This window comes from Esox lucius, chromosome 24 (assembly GCF_011004845.1).
Source record: "Esox lucius isolate fEsoLuc1 chromosome 24, fEsoLuc1.pri, whole genome shotgun sequence".
In the NCBI taxonomy this organism is placed as follows: domain Eukaryota; kingdom Metazoa; phylum Chordata; class Actinopteri; order Esociformes; family Esocidae; genus Esox; species Esox lucius.
The window spans coordinates 7,757,353-7,771,377 of NC_047592.1; the positions used below are offsets into that span (position 1 = coordinate 7,757,353).

General features: G+C 44.7%; 1 protein-coding gene across 12 annotated transcripts in view; it reads right to left on the reverse strand.

The window, feature by feature from the left end:
- The window catches only part of ablim2 (actin binding LIM protein family, member 2), a 66,381-nt gene extending 52,949 nt beyond the window's left edge, over window positions 1–13,432 (reverse strand). For 3 of the 12 annotated variants that reach the window (XM_010888028.5, XM_020043455.3, XM_010888033.5), the window contains exon 1: window positions 44–264. In XM_010888028.5, coding sequence (XP_010886330.2) covers window positions 44–157 — 114 coding nt within the window. In that variant the 5' untranslated portion in view covers window positions 158–264. Of the gene's footprint in view, window positions 1–43; window positions 265–13,063 lie in introns of those variants that run through there. The other 9 variants (XM_010888031.5, XM_010888030.5, XM_010888025.5 and 6 more) reach the window with 4 other exon arrangements.
- Window positions 13,433–14,025: the final 593 nt, after the last annotated feature.

The window sequence follows — 14,025 nt, forward strand, 5'->3', positions numbered from 1 at the left end:
TAGCGGTCTCAGTCCTGTAGTACTACATCCTCCAAATGTCTACCTTTCTAATCAGCGCGGTGCAGCGCGAGGAGTAGTTTGGAGGCGAAAGCTGCGGTACACCGAGCGCTTTTTCAGTCACTTGGTATCTTTGGAATGAACAGCAGCAGCAGGTCATATGATTCCCGAAAGCAATTCTCCCGTACCAGGCTGAGTTATCGTTCAGCTATTGCAGCCATCTAATATAAATAGAACCTTCTGGACCTAAAAGATGACACCACCTCTTGGAAATATCTCATAGGGCGTTTACCACACCAGCCCAATGAGAACACAGGCGCGCGTTCTTATGGATGCACCTTCTTGTGCGTAGACACATGTTACTTTCAGTTGACAACACACCAAAACAAAGCTTTTCAGAAATAAAAACAAAATAAATCCTGGCGTGATAGATGTAAGTTATCATTGACAATAACGTGCATGTGTTGTTACGTCCTCTACCCAGAGCAAGTGCACCTACTGAGAAAGAAAAAGCCTGCAAAAATGATTATTATCAAAGTGCCTTTTAACGGGGAAGAAAGCACTTGCTGGTGCTTTCCTCCCTCTCCTAAGTATTCTCAATAATTAATGTCTGCAGCAACGGCAAACCAGAGACTCACGTAAAAGGCCACCAGAAGCGATTACTATGTAGTCATCGCCAACATAAACTCCATCACCATCATCAACTAAGTTTTGTAATGATAGCTAATAGGCTAACTGTATTATCAAACAGATCGTAACGCTACAAGGACATGGATGACTTTCACTAATACTGTTGCCTTTGCATAACATTTGGGGAAACCAGAAGGCTATCATAGGGGATACACATTGTTAACAATATCACCATACATTTACCAAATTACCACAGGCATAAACGCGAACTACTGAACATAACATCTGAGGCTGACAGTAATAGGCATTTTCATTGACTTCACAAGCTTCTTTTAGACTTGGTGAATGTAAGTACTGTAGCCTGCATCAGCTCAGGTAGGTCTGACAGTTTGACTTCAAAAGTTTAAAATTCAACGGTCTTTGAGGTATAGAAGGGCATAGGGCCTATTGTATCAGCTATGTGACAGTCAGGGCGGAGAGCAGTGATGGGAATAGCTCAAATTCTATCATCAGAGCGACATTTTGAAGGTCACACATGAAAAGAATTGTGCTGTAATGAAAGGCTGTGGAACATGAATAATGATATGACAGACGGAGGAGACATTTATGAAGCGCCCAAACGTCTTCCACCATCAAGGTGCCTTTAATTAAAACACCTCTGCTGGTTTGGAAAGGTCAACGTTATCTCGCGCACTCTCTCTAGCTGTTTGTCTGTCATTGTCACTCACCATTGGTCAATGTCTACTCATATTCTAGAAATAGTCTGTCTCCCTTTTAGGCATAGGGTTTGTCTCTCCCCCTCCTACCATAGCACCTCATTGTCCCTGCCCAGCAAACAGCTGACGTCCAGGGGACCACAGAAGAACCACCGGATGTTCCAGAAACCTCCTTACTTATACTCTCCTGCAAGTTGGTTACTTCGCTTTCCATTTGCCTTCATCTCTCTGTGTGTACATATATATCTCTTTCATGACCAACAATGTAGTGGTAGGGGAAAAATGTGGTCAAAATGTCATCATCAGAAAGTAGTAACGCTCCAAATGTATTTTTTTCCCACCAGCGATAGTTAAAAGCAGAGTGGGTAACTCCATCTACTTGCTTTGATCCTCCACTACACCACTGCTTATGAGGCATGAATAGTGTCTAACTATGCTTTATAACTACTAATTCCATGAATTAATGTCACAATGAAGGGACGAGTGGAGATCGAAAAGAGATGGAAAATGCACAACATTAAAAATGTTCTTCTCTGTCTTGGTATAACGTCCATCCCCCCAAAATCTCAGACTCTCCTCAGAACTGACGCTCCTATAGTTGGGTTTCCCAAACTGCTTTAGTGTGTACCTCCATTTAGTGATATTTTTCAAAAAAAGTTGAGTTATATAAAAGAAAAAGAAAAATGCAAAACCTGCACAGTTAAAATAAGGAATGCATCGAACAACCAATGATTACTTCAGAAATTGGAGATACGAAAGTCTGTTGAATTGATTAAAATATTATTTATAGTTAATTCTAAAGAAAATAAGGTTTAAACTGTTGCACAGAAGATCATTGGGCAATAAGTGTGTAAGATATCTATAAATAATGTAAGCGCAAAGATAAACTAATCATATTGTACATGACTGTATAACACAACTGAGTGAGAGAAAAAGTGGATGATGCATGCGCAAGGCTAGAGAATAATTTTAACGTGTACAGGTAAACTACTCTGGGGACACATTCAGAAAAACTATCAAATTCTAATTAGAGAGGTAATCTATTTTTGAATGGTGAAGAACGACATTACATTGGAGTGTTTTCTAGAGAAAATTACACTAGTCAGTGTATACATTTTCACCCACAACCCAGACGTTTTAACCACTACACACTACTCACTGAGCTACACAGCGTCGGCTCACAAGGCTATGCTTTCTTCCCTCTGATCAAATTCTACTTAGAAGGAGCTAATTGATTTTTGCAGTGTTGGGGATTACTGCAAAACGTGTAGTTCAACTGGTAATTTAATTACAATTTACTGTAGCTTGGTGGAAGTTAAACTGAATTTAATAGGTGCACAGTATTTTCCTTTCTTCAGATCTGCCATCATTTGATACACAGTTTTTCTGTTTAAAGCAAGATTACACGTTCGGGAACCCTGAAGTTATCTGTTCTTCTAACATGATAATCTGTCATGAAGTAGTTTGGATGTACTTCAGTTAGCGGGGCCGTCCGGGCTGGAGCCGAGGTCTGAGGCACTCCTTCGCAGCACCACGCTGACCTTCACGGTCTAGGATAAAGCCTTTTCTCTGATTGGCAGGTTGGTCCACCATTATAAGTGTAACTTCCCTAACACCTAAAACTGTATTAGTTAACATGTAATGATCTCTCAGGTAAGTCTTGATTGACATCAATTTATTTCAGGTTTGCAGCGGGTTGCTTTGTATTTAGAGCTCTGGCTATTAATAAAACTGGAAAATAAACACCAATAAATCTGAAGAAGATGACAAGAGCCAGGAGAGCCGTTGTCATCCAGTCACCATCTGCTATCTGTAATTAAACTACACTGCATCACTAGGGGAGATGGGAGGAGTGTGAACACCTTAGCCTGGCTTTACAGTGCCAGTGAACTGACCTGTTATCAGTCCTTGCATGCAACGTGTACACATTTTTACAAAATAGGTCGTGAGGTCTTTATCCAGAGCAGGGGCCGAGCTTGGCTTTCACTCCCATGGGTGCAATCCCCCCAACCCCCCCTCCCCCCCCGCCCCCTCCATCTTATTAGAAATGAAAATCAAGTGTTGACTTAAACACACGGAAGGTCAATACCCACCCAATCCAGAGGCGGACTGGTCATAAGGCATTCCTGGCAAGGAATAAATGCACTGGCCCCCGGTGTTAGCCCACTGAGTCGGTCTGAATAGCGGGCGTTTGTACAAAATCATCATTATTGAGCTAATAATGCTGCAATCAAGAGAAAAATAAATGGCTCGGTGTGTTTGAAATCTCTTCCCAATTTCTGGCCTGGCATCAATCCAATATTTGGGAGGGGCCAGTAGGGTTCACCGACGGCGACCGGCGACGCCTTTGGATGAGGTCCATCTAGCAGTGCTCTCTACAACAATGGCTACTTCCACAGCCTCATCCACAAAGCTGGCCTCATTAGGCAAGGGTCCAATCATTCACGCTGATGATCATAACATATTCAGACTCAAGGAACGCTCCAGGTTCTCACATAGCAGAACTGTAGACGAGAAAGACATCAATGATAACGTATGTCATTATCTCTATAGTCTCTATGCTGTTCTGTTTTTTCCCCCACCTCGACTGTCACGCAGGAGTAAAAATAAAGCAGTCAGATAGCTATATCACTAAGTGAGACTCCATGTTCACTCTCTCCCTCCCTCTCTCTCTCTCTCTCTCTCTCTCTCTCTATCTCTCTCTCTCACTGCCTGTCTGTCTTCAGTCTCTCTTTCTCTATCTGCTGAAAACAACTCACAGTCTGTGTTTTTTGTTAGTCTTTTACTCTCTATCCACAAAGACACATTTACGCATAAAAAGGATTTTACAAACTCTACACAAAGTTGATACTTTTATCTAACAGAATAGTTGACGAATTGGAGAGAGGAGTAAGAGGGAGTTGTGGGGGCCTGACTCTCTCTACTGAAGGCCTTCAGTGCAAGACCCGTGTGACTCGGCAGACACCGGGCTGTCAAAGCCTGTGCTGGATCTGCAAATGAACCAGCAATACAGAAGCCAAGTTTTTTTGTCTGACACCACACACCCAAAATAGCACAGCAATGCTTGTGTTTGGGTTGGTAACCACTCTCTCTCGTCCACCAACACCTTAATGACATGATAAAAGGCTGATAACACTCCCTCCCCAGTCCCTCCCCCCTCCTTCCCCAGTCCCTCCCCCCTCCTTCCCCAGTCCCTCCCCCCTCCTTCCCCAATCCCACCCCCCTCCTTCCCCAATCCCTCCCCCCCTCCTTCCCCAATCCCTCCCCCCTCCTTCCCCAGTCCCTCCCCCCTACTTCCCCAATCCCTCCCCCCTCCTTCCCCAGTCCCTCCCCCCTCCTTCCCCAGTCCAGGCCAGCATAGAACAGGCCTGACTGAAAAAGTCATATTGAATTATATTGTTTTAGGAAATGGGATCATTCGAAGCACGTCTCTGTTTCTCTCATAATATAATGTTTATTTAATGCATGTGTATCTTAACATCCGTGGATTTGAGGCACGTAAAGAATCTGTTATTTTTTTATTATTAAGGACGGGGCTCGGCTGTGAATTTGAGTTTGACTGTCCCTATAAATTCCCTATAAATAAGATTAAACAAAAATAATTTTTGTTCCACTTCATCTGTCAGATGGACAGGATATAGAAGGATGTAGAAGGTAACAAAAAGTTTTGCCAGTTCCCTTACAACAAAAATAGTAAACAAATAAATTGGATACACAAAATAATAACACAATGCTAGTAAAGCTAGAACTATGAAAGGAAAGGGAAGCAAACTGACACATTCAAGTCATGTGTATTTACAATATTTTTGGGTGGGGGATTCTGGTTGCAGCAGTAACGAGGTGTGCATGTGGCAGGAATGTGTGTGTGTGTGTGTGTGTGTGTGTGTGCAATCAATCCAGTTCAAGTGTTGAGCAATCTAAAGTCTTGAAAATGGAAACTGTCGCAGGCAGATATACTGAAATCATGGGATGGAGAATGGGAAAATGTGGAATGCAACACTTTTATTATTTCTTTACCGTTGTTATTTAACCAGGTAAGTGTGTTACCTGTTTGCACACACACACACACACACACACACATACACACACATTTAGATGAATCAGTTGTGTTGGATCCTGTTGAAGCCCTGTAAGAGTCGGGGGTCCAAATCAATAAAGACATTTGAAGCTGGAGAGTCAATAGTAATAATTAATGTCCAAGCCCAAATTCACTCCACACTGAGGTCACCACTCCTCCAGAGACACAGAGATGTGGCAGAGACGTGACACAGAGATGTGACAGAGAGATGTGACAAAAATGTGAAAGAGATGTGAGAGAGTTGTAACAGAGAAGTGACAAAGATGTGACACAGAGATGTGACAGAGAGATGTGACAAAAATGTGAAAGAGATGTGACACAGAGATGTGACAGAGAGATGTGACAAAAATGTGAAAGAGATGTGACACAGAGATGTGAGAGAGTTGTAACAGAGAAGTGACAGAGATGTGACACAGAGATGTGACAGACACATGACACAGAGATGTGACAGACACATGATACAGAGATGTGACACAGAGATGTGACACAGAGATGTGACACAGAGATGTGACAGGGACGTGACACAGAGATGTGATAGAAAGATGTAACAGAAATCTGACACAGAGATGTGACACAGCGATGTGATAGCGAAGGCAAACTCTGCAATGCAGGATGTGTCAATCGTAAGACAGTGCATGTAGTTGTCTTTGATTAAAAGTATGTTTGACGCGTGCGTGTATGCATGTGCGTGTGTGTGTGTGTGTGTGTTTTTGCCAGCCTAAGCTGACTCTCCACAGTGGTAGAAGAGAGAGATAAATGAGGCTGTAACCAATGGCGACAGGGCGGAGGGTTGCCAAGGGAGACTGGGGTGAAGGGATGGAGCGTGCCAGAGGAGTGCAGACAGTTCTTTACCCAGTAAGAGGATATCGTGAACTGACTCTGAGCCCTCCTTCCTCCCCCCCTCTCTCACTCTCTCTCTCTCCCCCTCTCCACCCTGTCCCAATACCACTCTCTCCTTCCAACATTCTCTCCTCCTCTATCTTAGTTTCTCTCCCCCTCTTGCTCTCTCTCTCATTTTGTCTTTGCCTTTTAACAGATTTGTTTCCCTCTAAGTGGGCCTTTCTACTTCACAGCTGAGGTCCAAAGTATTTAGAGAGAAACTGAAGACAGACAGCGCAGTCACTTTTATTCTCTGATAGGGGCCTGTTAGGAAGGTGTAGGCACCCAGTCTTCTTTATTCTCTGACAGGGACCTGTCAGGAAATTGTAGGCACCTTCTTGATACATAGGTCAGCATGATGCGTGGCGCTGTGACCTGTGCTGGAGTAAACAGGGGGCAGGCAGTGCCAAAGAGACTCAAATGTGTCCATGTTTCAATGAGAGGTTCAAGAAGAGCACACACACCGATGGACACACACTCCTCACTGCTCCTAGGATTAGGCAACAGAAGGCAAAGAGGAGAAGGATAGGAGTAGTGGAGGAGAACAGAAGGACCGGAGGAGAACAGGAGGTGGAAAACAGGAAGAGAACAGGAGTAGAACAGAAAGACATGGAGAAAATGAGCAGGAGGAGACACTGAACAGCAGACTGCCTTCTCCCAGAAAGCCTGACGCCATCCGCCATCTTGACCCACTTCATCATCGGAGAAAAAGTGTGTGTGTGTGCGCGCGCGCGCGCCCAAGTGTGTGTTTTCCACTGCACATGATCCGGGAAAACCCCGCAATCAAACAACACCATCTAAGCACACAACATGCATATTTTATAATGTAAAGGGAAAGACTATGTAGACACAAACAAACACAGACACCCTTCCCCCAAACACACACACACCCATCAGACACACACCGTCCGCTGAGCCTGACAGTGGCAGTGATGCTGTATCATCAAACCTCCAACAGGACGCAGGACGGGGTACGGGATGAACTGAAAAGCAGGATTAAAGCTTGACGAGTCCTCCTGTACCCCACTGTCCTCTCCTACCAACCTACACCAGCCAGGGATGTGGCAGCGCTTTGTATATGCTAATCGGGGTTGTGTTCATTCAGACGGAATGTTCTGGAAAAGGGGGGATTCATTTAGGATGTGGCTGACACAGCAGTTCTATTCTGTAGCTAGCTAGTAGCCGTCAGGAGCTAAACACTGGAGGCTACGAGGATGAGGCTGGATTATCTGTTCTGTGGGGACGGGGTGGATCTACCTCCTCCACTGACATACAACGGGAGACGGCAGTCTGAAAACTGTCTCTCTCCATCTCTGTCTGCTGCTCCCTGCAGTCTGTCCCTGTGCACTGCTGAGGTACAGGATTCTCTCATCCACGCCAGCCCAGAAAAGAGTGAGATTTTTACACTGGACAGTGAGAGCCAGTCAACCAGCAGTCATCCCTGCACACCACTTAATCCTCCCACCAGCAAATGGCACACTAACACACACAAACACACACACACACAGATGAATTATTCACAGAACCTCATTGATCTTCACTCTGGGCCTCCGCGGTAACCTGAGCCTGTCCTAAAAAGCAGACTTAGCTGTTCAGTCAGGTTGACTATCCATGCTGATGTACCTTCAAGCTAGCTCCTAGAACATAAACGGGAACATGTACCACTCAAAGCGCTCCCCGACACTCTCTCGCAAGAACATGAAAGATTTCAGGACGCAAGAGGTTCTAGCAAGTAAGAGAAAGAGAAAATGTAACTCTCTACTGTTCTGTTTTTGTGTCGCTGTAATTTGACCATTGTGCATTGCGTACTGCCACGTGAATGATTTACTGAAATAACGCCATGGTCCACTGAGTTCAGTTAGACCAGAGTAAATCACGTTTCTAAAGTGGCAAGTGCCCATCATGAGAGTTTACCGACGTAACGGTAGTATGCCAGTGAGGTTTCTAAAAGCAACACCGAAGTCTTTACGACCTAGCTGCCATATTGCAGGAGACAGCCAAATTCCTAGGTCACGGTGTCTGTGGGCGGAGGGGACAGGTGTCACGCGCCACTGAAACATTCCTCACACGCAACACAAAAGTGTCTGACAATTTCCAGCCATAAAAACAACTAGCCCCGAAGGACAAGCTAGCTAGTTAGCCGTTAGCTTAGACCCTATGAAGGGATGCTAGGTAACTAGCTCAAACATAAGTACCAAGAGAGGCTCAAACGTGAAAGAAAGTACTCAAAAAGTTGTCACGAACATTATGAAAAACACTGGAGAAAGGTATTAAGCATTGATTTCATTGACCATCTCCATTGTAGTCAGTAATATAACCTATATACTGTATTGAAGAGAAATAGAATTTCCTGACAAAGGCAAAGTGATTATCTGGTAAAGAATACAGCGAGTTTCAAGTCAGGCAGGAAGGTACTCTTCACACAGGTGGTGTGAGCTGTTAAAAATCTGGACAACTACGGTTAAAAACGGGCCTGATGAGGACGCCTCGGCGGTTACGACAAGAACAGGAAGGAGCTGCTTTGATGTAGCCACAGATAAAGGTTTTGGCTGTGGCCCGTTTCGTGGCCCGTTTCGTGTGTCCAGTACATCCAAAACACAGGGATGGAGAGTGGGATAGGTATATCAGGAACAAAGGGAACATTGGATGAATCTGTGCCACAAATTGTTTGCGCTTTGCATGCTTGCACGTGTGTACATTACCCAAAAAATTTTATCTGTCCGAAGATATTTCTGACATCTAGTTTTTAGTTGTCAAATCCCACCTCCACTTTCACACACAGTGTGCGGACAAAATGTGCAAATATACTGCCAAATGAATTCAATAATTCAAGGCATTGATCGGACCAGGTTTCTTCCACTAAAACAGTATTGTTTCAGGGGCATCTGTGTAACAAAATGGCCAGACGGAGACCATTTTAGCTCTTAGGGTACACAGTGCTTTTTCACCCACCATCACCTGATGTATCAATATCAGGTCCCAGGAGTGACACAGATCCTTAATAATGATGAAGTCTGTTGCAATGCTTGAAAGGAATGAAGGTGTGGTCCTACAAGAGTAAAAGCCCTCTTGAGAAAGGGTTTGTGAGGAAATGTTATATTTTCTGAAATTCTAACACAGGAAGTTCAGTGGGAAAATTAAACACGTCAGGTCACCCCAGACCCTGAAATGTGATACTGGGTGGAACGGAACAATACGCCACTAAAGCGCAGCACAGAAACACCACATCCACACCTGATGGGTACCTACAGTACCCACCACGGCATCCACGGCTTCTGAGGACAACGGACGGTAATCTGAATTACACTGAGCAATTTCACTCAATTTAACTCAGTTTCACTCAGTAGACACAAAACCCACGCATGCTCTGTCTCTCACGCACACACGCACACACACACGCACCAATCATAACACGGTTTGGCAGGTCAGCGATAGAGAGCTTCCGTCACGGAAGGCTGAATGAACAGAGCTCTGTTTTGCATTGAATAAAGAGATAACAGGGATTATTTGGGAGGATTTGCCTGGGACCAAAAACACTGGGCTTGTTCACTTGCAAAGTCCACGTGCAGAGTTCAGCTCAATGTAGCAAAGCAAGATACAGTTTAGATAGAGACGCTTTTCCATTTGACAAAAGAAGCCAGCGAGTCTTCTTAATGTCAAACCGCCTTTTGTCAATTATCTTCAGGCCAGAGTGGTGCATGAATGAGGACATTTGACTATGAAACAATGTCTACACACCTTCGGTCTGACAGGGTTTTAACCAGATGCAACCAATGTCTGAAGTGACATTTCATAGCAGGTTAGAAGAGAAACTTGAAGAGTAATTCAGGGGAATAAAAGTTTGGATGCTTAGTTTCTAAATACATTATTAAAATGTATGATGTGTACCCTTTGGTTCTTGTTGAATACAACTCAGCATTCCTCAAGGGCTTACAATCTGCAAACAATATCAATGTAAATATTGTACAGCATTCAAATATGGTTCAGACTACAGCATGTTTTCCATGTGCCGGATGGTCACACATTGCTTTCATAGCATTCTACAACTGAACAAAGAATAGTCCAGAAGCTGTCATTTCCAATTGGACTTTAATGAAGCCGGGTAGGCAGAACTTTGGGAGGTGGGCAGTGCCAAGTCTAAGCCAGCAACATCCTATTGGCCAATATTGGCCCGTTCTGGCATTTCCAATCAATGCAGAAACCCACTTTTTTTTTACAGGATCAGCCCTGCCAATCAACAGCTTGATCAATGGTGTCATGGAAGGCAAATGCCCCTCCCCCATCCTTTAAAGTGGGCCGGGTAAATGTCACAAGGCTCCACTACATTTCAGACTTTATTGTTGGTGTGTGTGTGTGAGTGGATGTACTCGGACCTAACACCAGTGAGGTCACACCTGTATTTATCCCGCCTCCTCCAGTGGCTGTGGGGGAAAGATGTGACCTGGTCGGGACATTTCCCCCGGGCCTCATGAGGACAGCTAATTTAAGCTTAGGGTTTAGGTTTAGGACAAAAGTTACTATCGGGGACAGGGTTATAGATGTCCTCAAGGCTGACATAATGGCAACACGTAGTCCAAAGTGGATGCCCAGAATCACACGCCTCTACATACACGAAACTCATCTACCACGACCTACGACCTTAGGCCGACGTTCTCGCTGCTCTCTCCATCTTTCCGCTCTCTACGCTGGCAAACCAAAGTTTCGGGAGAACCAGAGAGTTTATCACACTCCAGACACAGCAAGCATTCACTGTGTGTCTCCATTTTGGTTGTATTTTCATACGACTGTTCAATTCCCTGTTTAGGTCAACACTAGTCTCGGTAGGAATTTCAGCATTTAACAAAAACATGACAATGCCTTGAAAGTATCCCCACTTACTATGTCATCAATAACTCTGTAGTAAACGCTGATTAGTAATTATGGGCATGGATTACTTCAGGTCGGACATATGATGGCCAATGACAAATCTTGCACATTGGTACATCTAGACAGACAGACATTGACCTTTGACCTACACAGCTCTGGGCCGCTGGCACATCTGAACATAGTCAGAGGGTGGGATATGGAAACAACACCAGATCACAGGTCATTGTTAGGAGCTGGGGACCGTCCAGTGACTACAGACTGACTCTGAGGTATGAATGCCAATGAGGTAGCATGTTTTTCAGTGTGTCTAGTTTAGTGCGTTGCCCCAGACTGACAAACGAACATTCGCCACTGTCTCATATGGTCAGTACTGATCAGTAGCTGATCGTCAATGCCTTTTCATAGGTTCAGCCCCTGATCCTGTTAAATCAACCCCTAGCCCCGGACTGCCAGAGCTCTAGACAGTCTTAACTCAGCGTGGGAAAAGATATATCGATCAGGTGGCCGGTTCTATCTCAAGTAATGACAGAAAACTAACATTGGATTAGTTTGGCGATTAACAAGCCGCTAATCTCAGTTGGTCATTGATTACCAATTCCTGTGGATAGCTAACCCTTGCTGGCGTTCTATGCTAACTGCCGATGCGCATAAAGCTGAGCTATCGATTACAGAAGACCCTCTGGTGTGTTCATTTTGTCCAGTGAAATGTTATGGCTGAGAAGCCAGGCCAGCCCAATGACTAACCCACACAGGAGCCAGCCGTGACCACACAGGAGCCAGCCGTGACCACACAGGAGCCAGCCGTGACCACACAGGAGCCAGCCTTGACCACACAGGAGCCAGCCGTGACCACACAGGAGCCAGCCGTGACCACACAGGAGCCAGCCGTGACCACACAGGAGCCAGCCGTGACCACACAGGAGCCAACCGTGACCAGACCGGTGTAAACTTTCGATCAATCCCAGTTCAATACCATTTCAATCATAACATTCAGCAATCCTCTAACACACAGGAACCAAGACAACATGTCCCAGACACAATTCCCATTTCGGTCTCCAGCGGGCTAGGTCTTCATACCTCAGGGTACGATTACAGGGCAGTGATGATGATGATGATGATGTTGATAAGGCCGACCCGGGGCCGTTTCACCCCCATGCCTCCTCTCACAGGCAAACGCCAACCCCTGCTCTTCAACACTTCAGACAGGAGTGCCCTTCCTGTTCCATTGGACTGTCCACCTCATTAGAGCTGTGGTTCTTGAGCCGTATCGGCAGCGGGAGAGACAGCTCAGACATTTCATAACAACGTCTTTCCCTTTTATCAAACACATCAAGATTTAGTATCGCCTACTGGAAAATAGTTATTCTAGACATGATGTTTTTGACAATTGTGTTCACAGCAATAGTGTTCTATTCTCTGTTAAGAGTGTTCCGCTTCTTTCCAGTCACGCCCAGAGTGTCACTCTGATGCAGTAAACTCGCGTTACACAGGAAGACCACTTTGAAGACTGGATACACTGATTGTCTAAGCTATCAGACAAGTGTATCACGTTAACGATATCACGTTATCAGGCTACGGCTCCAGTGTGGTGGTAGCGGTTCCGGACCACATTCTGTTGCCATAGACAAGGTATTTCATAGGGCTAAAGCTATAGATCAAGTGGGACCATAATCTAAAGTTGGTATCTGAGCAGCGGTTTACATGTAGTAAAAATAGTCAATGGGTATTATAGACCTATCATTAGGCATGTCTCCACCATGTAATCGCTTTGCTGTGTAAAAGCGAGTAGAGGCACAGGGCAGTAACGGTGACAGCATGCAAACAAGTTAATTACCGTGGTACTACTGCGACCGAACCGCACTCACCCAGTTTATTATAGGGAATAACAAGACCTTACCTGTGCTCATGGTAAGACTAGATATTCTTCACAGTCCGATATACGGTAAATAAACCCTCATTCAACTGCACACCAATGGCCGGGCGTGTGGACTGTACATTGATGATGTCTCTCCCTGCAGAAGATGATTCAGTCGATCCCCACTGTCCCTTCGGGTGTGCAGCACGTAATAATATTTCGACGATATGAACGCTGCAGCTGACAATTAAATTACGGCGATTAAACGCCGACAGGCATGTAGTGATACTGGGCTATGCGGTTAATAATGTGGGTCTCCTTTCTGAGAGCACGGGATGGGTGTGGACGCACCGTCGCTCTTCACGCTCGCGTCGCTGTTTCGGCACCAGCATCCCTCGGACCAGGTGATAAATAGCGCCTCTGCAGCTCCACTGCGCTCGAACGCGAACAGGACGTATGGGAACTGAAGTTCATACGGACAGAACCTCGTGTTCATGTGACTCTGAACCCCGTCGGTCTTTGACTACAATTCAGCTTGTGCGACGCAGTATAAACAAAACGCGTTGGATTGCACTGTGCGGAGGCACTGCAACAACGGCGACTGTTCTTCCGAGGTTTCCCTTTGTCATCGCGGCAAAGGGAGACAAAACGGTCTTTTATTAGAGATTATGCTGTGGGCAAAATAATGTAGCTTGTTGTGTGGTGTAATTGTTTAAAAAGCAATTTCCCATTACGAATAATAAAGCTGGTGAATAGGCAAATTATTTTAGGTCTCGATAATATTTATTTTGGCCTACATCATATCCAATATGTAAGTGATGTATATTCACAGCTATTAATTATTGATTGAGCTATTACACATTAGAATCCTTCAGCCTAATTTTACATTTTTGTAGTTCATCTATACAGAGTGACGCCATAGTAATTGATAGTATTACTTAGTAATAATTAACCATTTATTTTAGACTCATAGATTATACTGATTTTAAGACAATCAATCAATC